Source organism: Morus notabilis, unplaced genomic scaffold (assembly GCF_000414095.1).
Source record: "Morus notabilis unplaced genomic scaffold, ASM41409v2 Scaffold1421, whole genome shotgun sequence".
In the NCBI taxonomy this organism is placed as follows: domain Eukaryota; kingdom Viridiplantae; phylum Streptophyta; class Magnoliopsida; order Rosales; family Moraceae; genus Morus; species Morus notabilis.
In genome coordinates, this window is record NW_010363533.1 from 106,623 (window position 1) to 127,995 (window position 21,373).

At 32.6% G+C, this 21,373-nt stretch overlaps 2 protein-coding genes across 6 annotated transcripts; both read left to right on the top strand.

Annotated features, from left to right (window-relative positions):
- Positions 1–109: 109 nt before the first annotated feature.
- On the top strand, positions 110–6,973 carry LOC21387930 (HBS1-like protein). Of its 4 annotated transcripts, none has more exons than XM_024169752.1 (13): positions 110–248; positions 726–780; positions 871–972; positions 2,205–2,363; positions 2,690–2,911; positions 3,087–3,164; positions 3,757–4,280; positions 4,376–4,486; positions 4,563–5,050; positions 5,398–5,566; positions 6,042–6,281; positions 6,401–6,535; positions 6,648–6,973. In XM_024169752.1, exons 3-13 carry the CDS (start codon positions 888–890, stop codon positions 6,768–6,770), a joined length of 2,334 nt encoding a protein of 777 aa, XP_024025520.1. In that variant the 5' UTR covers positions 110–248; positions 726–780; positions 871–887; the 3' UTR covers positions 6,771–6,973. The 4 variants fall into 4 exon arrangements, with proteins under 4 accessions (XP_024025520.1, XP_024025521.1, XP_024025522.1 ...); XM_024169753.1 differs by having other exon boundaries at positions 2,208–2,363; XM_024169754.1 differs by lacking the exon at positions 2,690–2,911.
- Positions 6,974–15,751: 8,778 nt separating this feature from the next.
- Positions 15,752–19,061, top strand: LOC21387931. Of its 2 annotated transcripts, none has more exons than XM_024169756.1 (4): positions 15,752–15,967; positions 17,060–18,130; positions 18,591–18,627; positions 18,809–19,061. In XM_024169756.1, exons 2-3 carry the CDS (start codon positions 17,277–17,279, stop codon positions 18,625–18,627), a joined length of 891 nt encoding a protein of 296 aa, XP_024025524.1. In that variant the 5' UTR covers positions 15,752–15,967; positions 17,060–17,276; the 3' UTR covers positions 18,809–19,061. The 2 variants fall into 2 exon arrangements, with proteins under 2 accessions (XP_024025524.1, XP_024025525.1); XM_024169757.1 differs by having other exon boundaries at positions 17,060–18,127.
- Positions 19,062–21,373: the final 2,312 nt, after the last annotated feature.

Sequence of the window (21,373 nt, forward strand, 5' to 3'; positions counted from 1 at the left end):
TTTACTTTTTATTTTTATTTTTCAAAGAAACGAATGACGTGTAAATAAAAATAAAAATATACAAATACGATAAAACTCCCAAAATGGTTTTCTGGAAAGTGAGAACGTTATTCTCTCTTTCGAATCTAACAGAGGCTTGTCTTAATTTTAGAGAGAGAGAGAGAGAGAGAGAGAGAGAGAAGTAGCAGAAAATCAAGAGCATCTTCTTCTTCTTCTTCTTCTCTTGGCCGTGGCCACTCCAGCGCCTGGTAAATCCTAATCCTAATCCTAATTCTCTTTCTCTTGATTTGCTCAATTCAGAAATCCCCCGAACGAAACCCCATCATTTCCATAAGAATTCAGCGATTATCATAATGTTGATAGGTTTTCGTCTCATCGTTCTTTCACTTCTTTTCTTCTTCATTGCAATAATTTGATCGGAATTGCTTCAATTTATTCATTTTGTTTATCGTATCATCGTTGATTGGTTAAATTGTTTGTTCGGACTTCGGCTGCTCAGAAAAGAAAAGAAATGAAAAGAAATGAAAAGAAAATAACAATGAAAGTTGTTGGTGTAAAGTTTATCTCAGTTATAGTAAAGTTTTTCTTTTAATTGAACTTATCTTTGTCGCTTTAATTCTTGAATTTCGATATGTAATAGTTAATATTTCAAGATTTTGTTTGTTGTCAGGAAATGGTGCTATTGAAAACTGGTTTTTTTTTTTTTTTTTTGGGTTCTTTTGCAGCTTCATTTTATGTGGTGAAGAGAGAATTCAGGGTCACTTTATGCTCATTTTCTTGGTATGTAGTTCTTTGCATTTTTCTGTTTCATGTCATGTGTGTAGTGGTGGATCCAATTTGAGGTAACATATCTGAGTTTTATGCATCCAGAATTCAGCCTTAAAGCCATGCCGCGTAAAGTAAATATCAGAGTTGATTACTACGAAGACTACGATGACTTTGACGATTATGATTACGGCATAGAAGAGAATGGTTAGTAGCTTTTGTCTATTCGATGTCCTCTCTTTATCTGGACTTTTTTTGCCTTCCAAAGATTTGTAGGGTTTGGTGAAGGCTCCGGTTTCAAATTCAGGCTCACAACGTGAGTTCGGGAATTTATGGATATCACATATATACAGTTGCCTGTTACACTTACAACCCATTATGATATCACCTACAAGCTCTAATAGAGTAGCGTTTACAATTGATTTCGTGGATATTGCATTGACATATATATATCTTCTGAAGTGATTTTCACTTTTCATTAAGTTTTCTTGCTTTCTCAAAATGAAAACTTTACCTTCTAGGGTGCTTTCTTCCTTCCTTTCTGTGCTCTTCTTTCATTCTTCAGTTTTACTAGAAAACTAAAGCAACTCGATTCATTTGTAGCTCAAAGTAGTTGTTATAACTTGTATCTTACCTTGGACATTTGTTTTAGAAGAGAATTAAGACTAATGACGGTATCCTAATTCCTTTTCCGCATTTAACAAAGTTGGACTTTTTCCTTGACTCCTTACTTTAACCTCTGGACTAATGGAATTTTCCTTCAAGACCATTGACCACATAAAATTATAAGTCTATAACCAAGAGCAGGTCATCTTATTCTAAAATTACTGCCACATTTAGTTTGGATCTCAGATAATTTAAATATCACCCATAGCATAACTGCCATGAATTCTTTGTAATTGGTCTTGTTGTATTCGTAGTTATGTTCAGATATTGCTTCTATTCTAATAGGATGATGGTAAAATCGATTACTTTAATGTGATTTTTTCTCTTTTGAGATGTCGTTTAGTGTTTTCTTTGTTGTTTGCGTCTTATATGCTACAATGTGCTGTTTTGACAATTTGTTTAGTTTCTTTACCCTTACGTTTCGTTTTGGGTAGTAGGTTATTGTTAGCTGATAGGTCTTGAGCTCGTTGTATTGGGGCAAACTTGGCTTTGTTTATTTTGGGATCCAAAGATTTGGGAACATAATTCCACTGTTCACCTGAGATAACCATCTCAGTTTATCTAGACTCTCTACGTCAATATGTCAATGCTCGATCCACGCTGTTGGGCATCTCATACCAATGACAAATTATTTTACATAATTCAATCTGAAATTACATTGTTTTTTTATATGTACTTATTCTAATGCTTTTTTTTTTTGTGACCTATTACACTGTTATTGGCTGTGGCAATGATATGTGTCTTAATTATTCTTTCAATTTGTTTTTCTCTAGCAGTTGCCGTAGTAGAATCAAAACCAGAAAGTGAGAGGCGTGGGATTTGGAGTTGTTATATTTGCACATATGATAATGATGACAGTATGTCTGCTTGTGACATTTGTGGGGTTCTTCGCAACCCCTTGCCTAACATCAGCAGTACCAGTAAGAAAACAGGTAGATAAATATATCCTGCGCATTTAGTTTTATAGCTTCGTCTAATTTTTTTGAAGTCCCCATTCTATGAAGTGATCTTCATTTATTATCATGAAGATATTCTTTTTCTAGCCTTCCCTCTGAATAGTAATGTTTTGAAGCAATTCGCAGCGCCTAAATCAGTCTAGGTCCTAGGTTTTGGGCAAGGATTCATCTTTAATCTCAATTATGTTTGAGGTTATTTCTTAAAGATATCTCCTACGCTTCCATGTTAGACTCCTAATTTCATAGGTTTCATTTGAAATTCATTGTCCTTTCCTTTCATAGAGTAGATCTCTTCCATGCAGTTGAAGGCACATGCAAAGATGCTGAAGCATCCATAATGGCCCAGTCTCTTTTTGCATCACTGCCGCATCAGGCACCCAAAAATGCCGTCTTATTTCAACCGCAGAAAGATGGTTCTGAGGCTGATGAGGGCAATAACTTCCACAAGCTTGAGAATTTCCAAGGACATATTGATGAATTATATAAGATCTTTAGTACTCATAACCAGCACCAGGTTAATATAGGTCTGCCTGCACCTGTTCTAAAGGAGGATGTGACTCTGTAGAATTAGATAATTATACTTTTTCTTGTTGAGATAGTTTATAATCCAAGTAGTTACTATTGTTCATTGAAGTTTTATCTGATATGTTATTGGGACATGTATTTGGAGTTCTGAATGTGCTTTAATTGATGGTACAGTTCCTTTCAAGTTTGATACTCCATCTCCAGATGACATGGTCACAAATGGCTTGCGTTCCTCCAAAATGGGTTCTAAAGGTACACTTATGTTACTAAAGTAAACCTTGTTTGCATATATGATTTATCACAGTAAAATTGAAATTTTTTGGATAATTACATTTAGTTCATATAGTAATGTTGATGTTTCTGTTATATTTTGATTGGGCATCCACGGTTTGGAACCAAGATTTTCTTTATAAAATGTCGTTTTATATAAGTCAAGTATGATTCTTGTCAGCCAAGTGTTTTTATACCGAGTTAACTCTAACATTAAAAGTTGTCCATTAGTGTCCTTTAGTTTGCACAGTTAGAGTTTGTTTAGTTCATCTTGTGATGGATCAGTTTTAGCCCAAACTTAATAAATTATTCTTGGTTCATTTAGAATTACTTGTGCCTTGTGAAGGAAAAAATGCAAATTGTTTACTTCTTAACTGAGAGCAACCTGTTGCATGAATAGAAATGCATATCCTTAGCTATAAATTATGCCCTGATTTTAGCATCTTTTGATCTTGTTAAACATCCAGTGCAACAAAAAATTCGTTCGTTAGATAATTTGTTGTTTCTTTGCAATCTATCTTATTATGTTTTGAATTTAAATTTAACTTTGTTGTACACTACATTCTACTGCCAGCCAATCTTAATGACTCAAAGACTTCAACAATCACTTTAGCCATCAGTGAGAACATTGGAACACTAGACGAGCGATCAAATGATGGAAGGTTAGATAGCTTCTCCATGTCGTCAGATAAGAGGCATCAAGTAAAGAGAGGAACAGGTAAAGTACAAGGAAGTTCTAAAAGTTCAGATGTATCATCAGATTGTTTTCTGAAAAGTAGCCATGGTAGAGTGGAGGAGAGCAGTTATATAAAGGGCATTGCAATTGACATAGAATCGGACGGTGAAAGGATAGAAAGCTCATCAATGGCAGAGCCTAAAGGCAAGCATGATAGCGTGGATGAGAACATAAGTTCTGTGAATAGGGGCAAACCAGAGAGTCTTGCCAATAACTTGAATAACATGGCTTTGGGTGTAAGATCTGGAAATCCAAATAACATAAATGCTAGAAAAGCTAATTCACACAAGCAGTATAAACCTGAGAAATGGATGCTTCCTGATCAAGCTGAAGATGCACTGATTCAGTTGAATCTGGCCATAGTGAGTAAAGTTGTCCAGTTATCTTCTCATGCTCTATGTAACTAAGCTGTTTATATTAGTTTATATGAGTGATATTATTTTACATGTATTTGTAGGTTGGTCACGTTGATTCTGGAAAATCAACGCTCTCTGGTAGATTGCTACACCTTTCAGGTCGGATATCTGAAAAACAAATGCACAAATATGAAAAAGAGGCGAAGATACAGGTGAACATTGCGATTTTGAATGTGATTGCTATAAATCTTTTCATTCTATGATTTACTGTGTTCTTTATTCAAGCAGGGTAAAGGGTCCTTTGCTTATGCCTGGGCATTGGATGAGAGTGCAGAAGAGAGGGAACGGGGAATAACTATGACAGTGGCTGTTGCTTATTTTGATTCCAAAAGATATCATGTCGTGGTGCTCGACTCACCCGGCCACAAAGATTTTGTTCCAAACATGATCTCCGGGGCAACACAAGCTGATGCTGCAATTATTGTAATAGATGCCTCGCTTGGTTCATTTGAAGCTGGTATGGACAGTATGAAGGGGCAGACAAGGGAACATGCACAACTTATCAGAAGTTTTGGTGTGGAACAAATTATAGTTGCTGTTAACAAAATGGATGTTGTTGGGTATTCTAAGGAGCGATTTGATTTGATTAAACAACAACTCGGGACGTTTCTTCGTTCTTGTAACTTTAAGGATTCTTCTATATCTTGGCTTCCATTGAGTGCCATGGAAAATCAAAATTTGGTTGCAGCTCCTTCTGATGTTCGCTTCTCATCCTGGTGAGATCATCTATTCAGAGTTGCTAAGCCTTTTGCTCTATTTGTGCACATCTTTCATTTATACTTTCTAAGTAGAACCAAGGTTCAGGTAGTAATGTCATGGAAGTAAGATAAAAGTTTGGAATTACGTAATGCAAGTAATGAATGCTTTGTGGTTAATAACCACTAGCTCTTGTCTTCCATCTAGAGTTTGAGTGACAGGCCTTTTTGCCAGTATGGTTCTGATGACTGAATATTTTAGAGGAAATTTTTGCATTAATTTTAGTTAGTATGGCTTGCATAAGGGCTTCTCTCTCTCGCCCAAGATTACAGAAAATAAAAATAAGACTTATCTGTTTGAAATGCAGGTATAAGGGACGTCACCTTTTGGATGCAATTGATTCCTTCCGACCTCCATCAAGAGATTTTTCAAAGCCTCTGCTTATGCCTATATGTGATGTCATTAAATCGCCTTCACTTGGGCAGGTGTCTGCCTGTGGTAAATTGGAAGCGGGGGCTCTTCGGAGTGGATTGAAGGTACTAGTCAATAATTAACCAACTTGTTCAGCTGGTTGTGACTTGTGTCCCAGAGAAAGAATGCATTGAATGACAAATTTTAAAAGAATGCATTCAAGGGTCTTAATAAAGCCTGATCTTTATATTCCACACACTATTTCTTAAGTTGTGTCTGAACAAGTAGCATCATAAGTTGGTTTCTGTCGTAATCTTCTGAATTTCTGAATATTCAAACGTCTACGAAACTGTTTGAGTTAATCATATGCTTGATCAGCAGTTTTAATGTCAATCTGTCATGGGATTGCTTAATCGTGCTTCCTCCATTTTGTGTATAGTCCAATGTTTAGAAAAGCCTAAAACTTTCTACTTGGGAAGCAGGAATACTAGGAAATAATCAGTTGGCTTGTATGAATTGTGTCATATTATCTATTCTTAATCTTGTGGTGGGTTTTAATGTTTTGCTAATTAAATTGGAACGATATGTTTCAAATTATAGGTTCTTGTTATGCCTTCCGGAGGCATAGGCACTGCACGATCCTTAGAACGTGATTCTCAGGCTTGTTCGATTGCAAGAGCCGGGGATAGTGTTGCTGTTAGTCTTCAAGGTATTGATGGAAGTAATGTCGTGGCCGGTGGAGTGCTATGTCACCCTGATTTTCCGGTTAATGTAGCAAAACGTTTGGAAGTAAAGGTTCTTGTTTTGGATGTAGCAACGCCAATTTTAGTGGGATCTCAGGTATGTATTTTGTGCTCACGACATTTACTTTTTACTTTTTTCTTTTTTTAATTTAGATTTTCCTGCTATATTTTTCTCCGTCGGGGGATTCATTTGTGAGTTGTGACTGGAATGAGCAGTTGGAATTTCACATACACCACGCGAAGGAGGCAGCGACAGTTGTGAAAATACTGTCATTGCTCGACTCAAAGACGGGCAAGGTGGCGAAAAAGGCCCCCCGTTGTCTTACCGCAAAGCAGAGTGCTGTTATTGAGGTGATTTAAGATCAAAATCTCGCCTCTTGTAATTCAAGAATCAAAAGAATGTTTGGATTCTTTTTTTTTTTTTTTTTTGTTCTCCTAACATTTACCCGTTCTCCAAATTCAGGTGCTTTTGCATGGACCAGTTTGCGTAGAAGAGTTCTCGAGTTGTAGGGCCCTTGGAAGGGTGTTTCTGAGAGCATTAGGAAGAACTATCGCGGTTGGTATTGTAACCAGAATTATTGACTAGAGTTGTTTGTGTTTACACTAGACCATTTTTGAAATATTTTACTTGGCATACTGTTAAATCATCTTTCATCTTTTTTTTCTTTTTTTCTTTTTTTTTTTTCCCCCGACCCGCGGGTGGGCTGTCGGGATGAGATAATATTTCTCCATACTGAAAGTTTGGATGAGGTTTAAAGAGCTTTAGGGCAACATTGTATTGGCATTTGTGGGATTAGTTGCTTTGTTCTTTTTTTTTTTTTTTTCTAGTAATAAATACTAAAATCATTTTAACCAATTCACATTTTAATTTTGCGACTTACCAATTATGATATATACAGTATCTCTAACGAATAATAGTAAATGCTATCCTTAGTTTTAGCAATCCTTAGTTTTGGATAACTTTCGATATGGAGTGGTGATGAGACAGTTGTTAAGGCATTGTGCATGTGTATGTGTGTGTTTGTGTAAGTTTGGGTCAGGCCAATAATTTAGGCCCAAAAAAGTTTCAGGTCGAGTTGGCCCATATTGGTCTTCCTTTCTCCTTTTAGGCCGGTCCGGTTAAATTATTGGGCTGGCCTAGCTAGAAAATCCTCTTTGGGTCGTTAGGACTTTCACGAGAAAAAACAGAAAAATGTCAGATTTTTACCACTTAAAAGATTATTTAGTCAAATTAATCAAGAAAAAAGATAAAAATTTTAAAACAATTCAATAGGTGAGTTATGAGAAAAAGGGAGAGTGCAAACAGTTACGAAGAAATATTGAGTGTGATGAACTGATGGCAAGTTCACTAATCCAATGCCATAAGTAATTAAATTTAATAGGAACTTGGTAAGGAAATATTCGATTGAGATTTCTATATTAAAATCAAGTTGGTTGTTGAGGAATGATAATAACAATAATAATACAATTTTAGGGGAATGCTAAATACACTTTTTTATAAATGTTATTCTAATCTTTTAACACGTCACTTCTATTTCTTCAAATAAACTAATTTAATAATAAGTCACTCTCTTATTTTAGAAAAATGCTAAATAAAGATTCTTTTATAGATGTTATTTTAATGTTTTAACACGTCACTTTTATTTCTTCAAATAAACTAAATTTAATAATGAGTCCCTGCCTTTTACTTATTTACAAGGGCGTCATTTCTCTATTTTTAGCTTTACACGTTTGAAAAAAAAAAAAAAAAAAAAAAAAAAAAAAAACCCCCCCAAGAGAGGCTTGCGTAAGAGATGGCCTCAGGAAGCGGATTCGGCATCAAATGGCCCGTCTTTTGGATAACAAATAGAATAGATATCCTTCTTCTCGTTTTCGGAAATTAATTTAAAAACCCCCTAATTAATTACTCAATACCCATGAATCTTCTTGCAATTTTGAACAATTATCTCTGAATAAGGAATTACCCACTTTTCCCTTTGACAGAGAAAAAAAAAACTCTTCCAAAAAAATAGTGACAATGGCCATGCACACAACTAAGAGAGCTTTTTCAGTAGAGGAAAAAAAAAAAAAATAAAAGAAGAAACTACCGGAACTTTTTTTTTTTTTTTTTTTTTTTTTTTGGGATGAGGGATGGAAATGTCTGCTCAAAGATCTTGGTGGGTACTGGGTTTTCCTTTTGGTTGCAGAAGATGAAGTATTAAGATCTGCGAAGAAGAAGACAAGATGTTAGGGTTTAAAAGACATTTAGTTTTTTCTTTTCTAATTTAACGGTGTTAGAAAAGGTCTAGAAATTTTGCTAGCTTGTTAAGTTTTAATAAGGTGACATATTTTCATTGGAGGAACAGAAAGAGAGAAAGAAGAAGAGGGGACAAATGATCTCCCTCCAAAAGAGAGAAATATGACACTTATAAATAAGCGTAAAGGAATTGACTTATTGTTAAGTTAATTTATATAAGAAAATATAAATGACATGCGTCAAAAAATTATGTTAACATATGTAAAAAAAGTCTGTATTTAACATTTTTCTACAGGTTTATTACCAAAAATGTTCTCTTATATTAGACATTCTTTAGGAATAAAAAGTAAAGAGAAGAAGTTAGCTGGCATTTATCACCTAAAATAATCACAATTAATTATTATCTTTAGCTTTTGTGAGTCCCACACATTTCATTGTGATCAAATGCCAATATGATATAAACGATTGATAACAGCCACAAGAAAATGAAAATTATTAACGTTTTCATTTAGTGCATTAGTGGTAATTGGTGAATAAAACATACCAAAAAATATAAAATGATTGGAATTCCTATTTAGAATTGCGATATGGCCAGCCACGTTCCAACTTGTCCAATAATAGCAACAAAAAACACATTCCAACGAGACAATTAAAAAAAAAAAAAAAAGCTCTTGCAGGCAAACTTTCTAAAGTTTGATACTTGGATTATTAGGCTCACGTTTCTCTTACTTGCTACTTATTGATAGCAAATTAACAATTGTTTACTTCCAATGGAAGGATGTTCACTCGTATACTTCCTTCTTTTATGTATATACGCCATTATATTTTAGTAACTTAATTGGAAAGCAGTCCCATTAATGTATATATAACAAACATAGCAATTAGTACAGTCATTAAAAAAAGATGATACACTTGGACCACCTTATATATAATAAACGAATATTTATATGCCTTTTTTTTTTTTTTTTTTTTTTGTAGTTTGCATTGAGCATGCCTCAAGTGAATTAAAATTCAAACAAGAATGATTGCATTGGATCTATAGTTTGAGAGGTTTTTTTTCAGGAGAATATTGGATCTATAGTTTAAGGGCATATTGGCCTTTTACTTAGAGCAATTCTCCATTTGATGAAAAAAAAAAAAAAAAGATCCCTTTGTACCTGCAGAATTATTCGATTCTCTGTGTGGGATTATGACAAATATTTATAATTTTCCTTTTTTTAAAAAAGGAATTATATTTCAAATTAAAAAAATACAACCACTAATTTAAACGTAAAAGACTAAGTGCAAATAGCGACTTAACTATTTGCACTCAACCTTAACCACATAAGTTTTATTAAAACGATTAAGGAACAATATTGACTCTTTTAAATACACCACTAATGCTTCGATAGTCAGCGATAAAATCAAGAGATCAAAAGCACTTAAGCCTACATGACAAGTAGACAAAACAAAAAGAAAAAGTCAGAAAGTGAAAAAACTACGTCCATTATTATAGCGAAACAACTAAAATAAATAAGGAACAATATTGACTCTTTTAAATACACCACTAATGCTTCGATAGTCAGCGATAAAATCAAGAGATCAAAAGCACTTAAGCCTACATGACAAGTAGACAAAACAAAAAGAAAAAGTCAGAAAGTGAAAAAACTACGTCCATTATTATAGCGAAACAACTAAAATAAAATAATAGAGTCCGTTTAGTTCATTGATTTAAATTTTTAATTTGAGTTGAGATGTGATTTTATATGAGAATTTTTTACTGTAATAAAAAAATTAAATGTAATTATTTATGAGAGCTTTTTATTATAGAAAAATTTAAATTTTAAACTTAAATCAGCGAAATAAATGGATCAGTTATGTTTGCTCCTTTTATAGAAAGGATACAAAAACATAACCCAGTCTTCAGTCCGTACTTATATATTTTTTCTTTAAGTGTGTATATATTTTTAAAAAAATATAGATTATATATTTTATTATAAAAAAATTATATATTTTATTATAAAAAAATTATATATTTTAAGTAAAAATATTTATGTTTTAAAACAAATATATACATATTTTAAAAAAAAATATACAAATGTTATTTTAATTCGATACTGAATTGGAGACAATTTCTAAAACTATATTCTTGTGCCGTTTGTTAATGTTAAATTTACAGAATGTAAAAATTTTAAAGCTGAAATTTAGTGAAATTCAATGGTATAATAGTCACGAATTAGTGATCAGATATTTTATTAGTCTACCAAACTATTTTCTGTTCTTAACGGTTTTGAGACGTCAACTCTTATTAGACTCTTATTAGCAAAAAAAAAAAAAAAAACTCTTTTTGGACTTTTACAAGAACGAAAAAAGGTGACTAGTTACCCGCTAACCATTAGCAATTAGCATTAATGAAACAAACTCTTATCAAAGGGAACATTCCCATTAATTTGCTATCAATTTTTAGTCAAGAGTAGAGTTACTTTAACCAAAATTACATACATTCTGGACATATGTCGTCAATGGGCCAAACGGGGAAAAAAAAGAAGAGAAAAAAATAGCAAATTATGGCTGCGATATAAAATTTTACACATATATATGTACCAAATTATGTAGCAATGTTTTTAATTAGAGAAAACTTTAATTTTAATTATTATTTTTTTCCAACTCTATTATTTATGCCACAACACAAAATTTTAATGTCACTACGGAAAATAATTTGGAAGTTACAAAAAATAACATACAACTAACGAAAAATAACCTGCATATTACGAAAGATATCATGCAAGTTATGAAAAAATAACTTATAAATTATTAGTGATATAGGATAAATTTACCAGAGTAACAGAAATAAAATAGCATTACTTTAATAATAGTATTTTAGATTTCCTCTCTTTTAACTACAAGGGACAATTATTAATGTGTCATTTTTTCTGAGGGGATATATTGTATCAATATTTTTCTAAGGAAAAATAATATGAACACAATATTCTGTCATTAAGGCGTCCATTAGTAATGGTAACCTTTTCCCCTAAAAAAAATCATTAGTAACCTTACAATAACATTTACTTGGGGATTGGTTGCTCTCTGAAGGGATTATTTGCAAGAGTACAAAGAGGTCGTTTATACATTTTATTAAAAAAAAGATCTTTTATATTTGAGAAAAAAAATGTTATAAAAAAGAAACACTGTTTTATTTCTGCATCAATTTTAAATTTTTATTTATGTTATTAATATTTTGATAAGATAACTTTCAAATTCTATCCTAATATTTTTTTCTGGCATAATATACTATCATAATATGTTTTAGATTCTACGAAAATATTTGTTAATAGCATAAATAATAGATTATGAAAAACAGTTGTTATTTTTATAATCGTGTCTTTATATTTTATTCAGGAAAAAGTAAAACTGATTGTTTTTCTTTTATCTTTTTCTCTTGTTTTTTTAAAATGGAGAGAAAAGGGTGGGAGTAAGTCAAGAGCATTCCACTTTTTGATTGGAATTGAAAAAGTGTTGACTATGTGGACACTGATGAATCTTGCAATCTTGAATGAATTTACTTTTTTGTTTGGAAACTGCAATATCAATTTACTGTCATGTTTTTGTTTCTTCCTTGGTATTAAATTACTTTCCACGTTTATTTTCACAAACATGTATTAAGATTATTATAATATATGGGGATGCTATTTGGCCCGAGCGGGCTATTCCCACGATCCACAAGTAGAGAACTGATTAGTCCACGAATCAACATAGCCAAGTCATTTAAAATTTTTAAATAAATTTTAATTTGTGAGCCCCACCATTTAGTGGACGTTTGGTTGATGGATTCAAAATCATTCTTGATTTACTTGTATTTTTTATGAAAAAAAATACTGTAGTGAGTCACGAATAATAATCTGCGAATCCACCAACCAAAGGGGCAATCTCTCTTTTTCTCATTATCTCTGAGTCTCTACACCTGTATTTATTTTTTTCTTTTTTTCCTCTCAAATGGTCCGTTTAGTTGGTTAATTCAAATTTTTAATTTGAGTTAATATATGATTTTATGTAAGAATTTTTTACTGTAGTAAAAAAATTAAATATGATTGTTTCTGAAAATATTTTATTATAATAAAATTCGGTGAGATGAACGGGCCCTAATTCTCATCTCTCAAATTTTTCTCTGGTTCTTCATCTCTAAAAGTGAAAAAAAGGAAGATGGCTTCATGTTTCATTTTTCTCTCACTGTTGTTAGCAAAAGAAAAAAAAAATACGATTTTTTTTTTTTACTTTTCTTATGAATAGATTTTGTTGGACAAAAACACCAGGAAACAAAAGACCTTAGGAGCAAAAAAAAAAAAAATATAATAAATAAAAAACAAGCATAGCAAAAATGTTGAGGGATCTCCGATGAAGAACTTGAGTCATAAAAGTCATTGGCAATATCTACTTTTATTTATTTATTTATTTTTTAGATCTTCAACCAAAAAAGCACAACATTAAAATCTACCTTAAGAATCATGTAGAAAAAAAATCTACCGATTATTATTCCAGTTTCTAGGTTATAGTTTCAATGTGCGGTTCTTAATCCCTATGTTTTATTACCTCACAAATCTCATATGCACAAAAGAGAATAAATGGGGGAGAGAGAAGAACAAGAGAGGAGAGAGCATTTGTAGAAAAAAGTGAGACTAGCCTTTGGAGGAAAGATAAAAGAAGATTAAGAAATGAAAAGACATAATATCAAGTTATTAAGGACTTGTTCAGTTGCATTTTTAGTTATGGTGATTTAAGTGTAGATCTTTAATTGAATTTGAGTTATAATTTGAGTTGAAGTTGTAACTTGAGTTTGTGTTTGGATGTGCACATTTGAGTTGTGATTTGAATTGAGAATCTATTTGAGTTTGTGTCTGAATGAGTCAAAACTTAAATATATATTTAGATAGTATTTTAATAAAAATTTAATGGTGATAAAATTTTTTAATAGGATATATGAGTGAGATTTTATTCGTCTTTTTGTTGTGAACACATATAAGAAAAACCATCTCAATTGAAATTAAAACGAAAAAGTTATGACGTTTTTAAAAATAGTTAAAATATTATTCATTAACTTGAAGTTGAGTTTAAAAACTTGAGTTGAAGGGAAAACTTGAACTCAGATTTTAGCTCCAAACTCATGTTAAAACTTGAGTTAAAACTCAAGTTCAAACTCAATTTTACAAACGAACATGAACTCAGTAAAGTTATAACTTGAGTTTAAATTTTTTTTTAGTTTTACTCTAAAAGAACAAATCCTAAATAATCACCACGTTAGTAAACACGTGGGATCATAAATCCCACGACTCGGAACAAAAAGTATTTTCGATAATATATATATTTGGCTTTGGTAGTTGTCGACGGTGAAAATTCGTCAATACATATATAATAAATTTTAAAACGGTTTGCATGAATTTAATAATTCAAAATCTGATTAAAAGTAAGAGCACACAAGAATTATAGTGATTCACCATTGATTCAGGAGCTACATCTACTGTGGGTAGAAGAGAGTTCACTATTTTTCAAAGAGAACTACACACTCTAATTGCTTTGAATGAGACTTAGGGATATTTCGACCTATAATCCCTTATTTATATTGTTGACTATCGTCCTACTGGTTTTTCTATTTAATTCAGGAATATTTCCCTCATCTTTTGAGATAGTTTCCCAAAAGATGAAGATTACAATCAATCAGGACGATTTCATCGCTTAAATTTCATATACTTGAATTACAAATAACAAATCCCGAAGTAAATCTTGCATGTCTCTCGATTTGCATAGACTCAACTTCATAAGCTCTTCCAGAACCATCTTCATCTATAATTATTAGTCCGGTCAACCCCATGTTATCCTTTGCATCTCCTTAAAGCGGTCGACCTCCTATGTATGCCACACCCTTAATTAGCGATCTGCTCCTAAAAGAGTTGCCATCCGACATGACGATTAAGACTGAGCTATCTTCAGTCATTTGATGCCCTCATTTATAACCTGTGGACCTTGATTTAGAGTTCAGAATTTTAACCTACCACTTTTGGTTGTGTTTTGAAGAAAATGAAGTAAACCATGGAAAAAGAAGAACTGAAATAAGTGCTGTATTTGTTTATTTATTTTTGAGAATTGACTTTTAATAAGACATGTAAGTGAACAAATGGAAGTCCGCACGTCATGTGTAATTTTAGTCAAATACCTTCATTTTTTGCTTACTCTAATGGATTTTGACATATGAATTAATCTGCTTTTTTATTACCTTTGGGAAATTCATTTTAGCTTTCTAATATAATTCATTGGTTATGATGCACCATTATGACTCCAAAGCACTAAACAATAAAGAAAATCAAAGCAGATATTTATTCATATTTTGTTACGTGGTTATTTTATATAGGAACAAAACATACAAGTATTGATATATATAGCTTTAATATTTATATGCATGGAAACTTCAAAAATAAAATGTAAACATGGTAGCCAAAAAAAAAAAAAAAAAGGTCCTGACTAATTGGTCACTTGGCTCGCGTGCCATAAAGTAAACTCTTTTAATATCAATAATTAATTCGATATAAAATTTTCAATAATTAATGTCTGCACTCTTTTTTGTAAAAGTACAGAGGAGATTTCTTGAGTCTGGAAAGACAATAAAAGCAAATTAATTTTACTATGCATTTTGTTTTTTGGAAGGTGAATAAATTTGGTACACTTGTTAATATTATACTGTGAACGGAGACACACATGCTACAAGGGCGTATAAATTTCCCATACTAAAATAACGATTTCTCAAACATTTCCGTTGACTATTTCTCTTCTATTTTTCCGCAAGTGGAGTATTTCAAATTCCAAAATCCAAATCTAAACAAAAAGTTTGTTAACAAAATATCACAATATTTCTCAACCACCAAGGTTTTATGTCAAATTTGCTTGTTATTTTAAATTACAAAACATGATTTATTTTCTAAAAAATTAGGCATTACTTACATTCTCCTGAAAAAAAATATTATCTACCACAAAGTAAAAAAAAAAAAAAAAAAAAAAAAAAAAAAAAAAAAAAACAAAAAAAATTACATGAGAAACGAAAAACTTTTGTTCTCCCTCAAAGACTTGCAAAAGATTGGTCAACGATGAAGGGTATATTTGTCATTACGTGGTAAATGTACATTTTTTAATATATTTTTTCCTTTTATTTTTCTCTTTTTCTTTCCTAATTCTCTGTGTCCTCCTTTGGAATAAGGAAAAGAACTTTAGGAAGATAATTTTTTTCTTTAAAAAAAGAAAAACTGAACTGGAGAGAGAGAGAGGAAAGAGCTTTAGGAAGATAATTTTTTTCTTTTAAAAAAGAAAAACTGAACTGGAGAGAGAGAGAGAGAGGAGAGAGGACAGAGAGGGAGGGAGGGAGAGAGAGGGACCTGGGACCCTACCTACTCTGAGTCTGAGCGCACACAATCAAAGAACCGAGAGACCACAACTTCCCCTAAAGTTATTTGTTATTTAAAGATACCTGCTTCTCTCTTTTGGGTCTTTAAGTTTTTGTAATTTCAACCCCACGATTCTCATATTAGGTGAGCAAGGCTATCTTTTTGTTTCTGGTTTTTTCTTTTTAATGCTAAAGTTTTCATTTTTAGTTGATTTAATCAATACCCATTTGTTGGTTCTTCACTTCTTGTGGCTTTTTCTTGTATATTAGTTTCATTTCCTTAATCAATTTTGTGTTTTATTAGTTTTTCAGTTGTTGATTTTGATGCTGTAGGTTTTTTCTGAATCTTGTTGTTTGCAGACGAGTTTGATCGTGTCTTTTTTTTATTAATAGCCTAGTTTTTGATTGATTAACTTAGTTTTAGTGTTTATTTTGATGTTTCTCTAATGGAACCTCTATATTGTTTCTGGGTTTGTTTATCTTTGATATTGGGAACATCATAATTACTGATATTATCAAGATTTTAATATGAAAACGATTGGTTACAGATTGCCGTTTTCTTATTTGTATATTTAATTTTGCCCAATTTCTGTTTGGGGTTTGTTGACTTTTCTTATTATTTCTTTTAGTCAATATTTAACCATATATGCTGACATCTTTTCTGGCTCTTGAAACAAAAGCAAATAGAGAAGAGGAAATGTCATCTTCAATAGCCAGTTTTATGCTGTTAAATTTATCAGTTCATCTGATTATAGATTATCTAGTCTTGGGCTGCCTTTCAAAGGAAGAAAAGAAAAAAGATATGGAATTGGGGTTCTTTTTCTTTGCAAAACACACTTTATGTTAGCAATTATCAAGGGGAAGGGTGCAGGGATCATTCTTTTTCAGATTTTTGTTTTTATTTTGCAAACAAGTTCATCTTCCGCCCTTATATTTCTCTTTTTAAGACTTTATTTTATTCTAGGAACACATAGAAAACAAAGAAATTCGGTTAAGTCATGGAGGTTTTAATCAATTGTTGGTGATTTGTAAGTCTTTCTGGTAAAACTGGTGCTGTTTCTTGCATCTTGTTCTATGAGAAAAAACTAGTTCTTGCTTTGTTGGTGTTAGACAATTATATATATATATATATATATATATATAGATTTATGATTTCCTGAAATTTTCTTTTAGGGACTGAAGTTGTAAAATATGCTTTATTCTACTGTTATTAACACCATTCTTTTACCATGTGCAGCCTTGTATTGTGGCCTGATATACAGGATCAAGGGCTTATTGTATATATTTTTATAAACTAGAAGTTTAGTTAGTTCAATCAGCGTTTCTCCTTCTTTGCACATTGAAGGAGCACACTGTTGTGTGCCATGTTCCTGCACTCTTTCTAATTAGTAGCAGACCTTTCATGGGCTTTGAATCTTTATAGTGAGAGAGAGCTTCAATCCAATATATCTAACATGAATATTGATATTCCCTTGGTTACGAACTGGGAAGATGTGATTTGTCCTATATGTTTGGATTTCCCTCACAATAGTGTGCTTCTTCAATGCTCATCTTACGAGAAAGGGTGCCGCGCTTTTGTTTGCGACACAAACCACTTGCACTCGAATTGTTTGGACCGTTTCAAGAGCGCGTATGGTGTCTCATCTCCGTCCACATCTGATGCGAGTGATGTGGTAAACACCGAGCCAGTTGAATCCGAGGACAACTGCAAACCAAGTTGTCCCTTGTGTAGAGGTGAGGTTACTGGATGGGTGGTTGTTGATAAGGCTCGTGTGCATCTTGATGAGAAGAAACGTTGCTGTGATGAGGAACAATGTACGTATACAGGAACTTTCTCGGAACTCCAGAAACATGCTCAAAAAGAGCACCCACATGCTCGTCCGTCAAAGATTGATCCTGCTCGGCAGCTTGACTGGGAGAATTTCCAGCAGTCCTCTGAAATTATTGATGTTCTGAGCACTATTCATTCAGAAGTCCCGCGTGGTGTGGTTTTGGGGGACTACGTGATAGAATATGGTGGTGATGACACTGGGGATGAGTATGAGGACTTCCGTGGGGATGAAGGTAACTGGTGGACCTCCTGTATCTTGTATCAGGTTTTCGAAAACTTCAGGAGTTCTAGAAACCGAAGAAGGTCAAGAGTTAGTGATGCAAGGAGAGGAAGCCGCCGATCAAGTTATGATACTTCAAATTCTGATGAGGGCTCTGTGACATCTGTAGAATTTGCAGACTATAGAGTAGATGATATTGATGACGATTTCATGAGCACAAGTGGCCCCTCAAGGAGTGGATCCAGTCATCGAAGGTCGTAGTACTTGACCATGTTTTTATTTTTCCTTTGGATGCTTTATCATGTTGATATCTTATAGATTCCAACAATTTTCATCTTAGTGAAATACTTAATTGGCATGATCCTGTGCTAAAAAAAAAAAGAAAAGAATTTGACAACTTAAGTTAATAATTTATCTCGTCAATGTTTGTACTCTGTTGCAGTGTTGCTCTAGAATCACGGGACTTCTATGGCTGGTTTCCAAGTCATTGTAGTATTATTTATTTATTTTTTTTCCAGTAAGAACTAGTGATAGCACATGTAAATATAGTTTAGGATTTGGAAATTTTGTTTGTGGTTAATGTGTTGAAATGTTCAATTATTCGTTACTAAGGTCGTTTTGTCATTTTAGTTTGTGAAACTAAGATCTTAAACACCTTGGAGTTTGCTGGCTCTTTCCTCTACATCTAATTTATCCAAATTGGTTTTGTGTTGACAGTTCGGGGAGACGTCGTTCCCGCTTCTATGACAATTAGGTATGCTCTATCCATGGATCCCCTCAATTCTCTTTTTTTCTATTTGGGTTATTTTTAAAGACAATGGAAAATCTCTAATAAACTTTGTAGCTGCACTTTTTAACACTTGATTATATTCAAGGTATCATTATCTGCTCTCATCATTGAGATGTTTTTTAGTAACATAAAAATCTTATGGCAGTTCTTGAGTAGGAAGTCAAAACAAGGAAAGAAAAGACAGATCCGAAAGGAAGTGGAAAACACAGGAATGCTTGCTATTGTGTGTCTTAGAACATTTAAAAAGCTACATCTGGATCATGACTTGTTAAGTTTTCGCCGCAATGTCCTTATGTACACATGGATTTCAAACTTTTCGTGAACAAGCCCGCAGCGTGCTATTTTCTTTGGTAGCTAACGATTTCATTTTGCCGAGTAGTGGTATCATGTCGATAACAGATCTTGGTCTTTTTCATGGCTTGTCATATCAATAACCCGTAATTCGACCCTTAATCTCCTTGCGATGATGCCATCTGTGCTGCTTAATAGACCAGTTCATTCAGGAGGATGATTATGGAGTTGCTCTTTTTGGGTGTGTTTCTAGACAATATGGACACCATTTAGGCTCTCTTTAATCTTCATCTAACCAAAATAGTTTTATGTTTAGAATTTCTGTTTATATGATCTATTTTCAGGTGTTTGCGCAATGATCTAAAAATTGAAGTTTCTTTCCTCAATGCATGAACTAAAGTATTACAGCTTGTAATCGTTGAATAAAAGTTGAAAGTCTGCATCAAAACATACATATTTAGTTTGTCGGTACAAATTGAATAGAAAGATATTGGAGATTCAAGAATCCAGATATTTCAAGGACTTTGATAGAATAAGGTTAAAGACGTGTGTGTAAGCGGGATCTTAAGTCTGGCGGCCATACGGACGGTACAATCTAAGGTCTTATTTGCTTTGCGGATTTAGGTTTTCAATTCGAACTGAGATATGATATTTTTTGAGAATTTTTAACTATAGTAAAAAAGTTAGATATAACATTTTTTGAGAGTTTTTAACTGTAGAAACTTATAACTGAAAACTCGAATCGGTGAAATGAACAAAGTCAAGTATAACATTTTTCATGCAAATTCATAATTTTTTGGTGTAATATAGTAAGATTAAAGCAAATTTAATGTAACGTGGTCATAGACTACATTATACTGAGGGTTACTCTTTTATCTCTTAAAAAAGGCGTAAAAGAAAGGAGGAAAAAAAAAGTATCGGGACTGAGGAGAGATAAAAAAATCACATTAGTTTTTTTTTTTTCAACTCATCTTTTTGTTAAATCCTTGAAAAATAAGACGTCAAACAAATTTTTCATTCATTAACAACGGCAAGCTTTGTACTTTGATTTCTTTCATTTCTACGCTTGAAAATTAATATTCTCTGTCAAGGTAGTGATTAGACAGACGCTCTTATTTTGCTTGTTCACCGTCAATTTGTCATTCACCACGTCTAAAATTTATGTCTAATTCATATTGTTTGTTCTGCTGTAAAAATTTACTGCCAGTTCCTTTATCTTTTTCTTTTTTTTTTTTTTTTTTTTTTTTTTTTTTTTTTTTTTTTTTTTTTTGAAGGCACATTCCTAGTCATCATCTTTATGATTCCCATTTGCATCTCTACCCCGGTAAGTTAAGGTCACGGTGAACTAGCCCGTTCATAGTAGAACGCGTTTTTCCCATTGGTACTGTCGAGGTTGAGGACACGACCGATGGGAGAATCTTCAAAGTAAATGGCCAGCGTCTGAAGAATTACTTAGATTGGGTGAACCAGGTTGAAGAGATCATTCTCGACGACCCCGTTTACCAGCCCTGACTAGTTTGCTCTAGTGCTGAAACTTAGACGGGCCGCCCGCGACCACCGAAAAGTCCAAATTTTTGCCCGAGAACCGAACCCGAACTGCCTGCACGACCCAACCTGAATTTCACCATGGATGGGCTTTGGGCAGGAGGTGGCTGCCCGTGCCTGGTCGGGCTGCCCGATGCCTGACCGGCTACCCGAATTTTTAAACTTTTTTTATATTATTTTTTTATATTGTATAATTTGTATTTGTATAATTATAATGTGTACAATTTGAAATTTGAAATGAACACACGAACTATATAAAAAAAATTATTTCTTTATTGATTTTTAAATTTATAATTCATGATTGTCTCGTTAAAAACCTTATCAAGAAAAACCCAATTGAGATAAAAACTTGGTAAGGAAAAAGGAGTGCAATCATTGTGGGACGAATTATAAATTTGACAAACTTACAAAGTCTATACAAGATTACAATAACACTATACAAATTAGAAATTACAAAGTAAATAAATATTTACAAATTACAATAATAAAATTTAATTTGAAGAAGAAGGATCGTCTTAAAAATTAAAAGTTAATCTATTAAACTCGTCGATCCATTCTTGGCTTGCCGGTGAGATTGTATCGTGTAAGTGTTGGTCGAAACTGTTGGGAATGATGTCCTAGAAGCATAAGATGTAATATGATATTTATTATTTATTTAATAAAAGAGTTTATTCATTATTTTATGTGCATATATTTATGAATATTTTATGAATATCAATCAAAATTCCATGGTTATTTATGTAACCTTAAACATTGTATATAAGTGTTATATACGAGAGGATAATGTTTAAGGATAATAATCAAAAAGCAATGTTCATAATGAATTTAATTAAAGTTCAGAATCTTTAATTAAAACATTATTAATACATGTCAT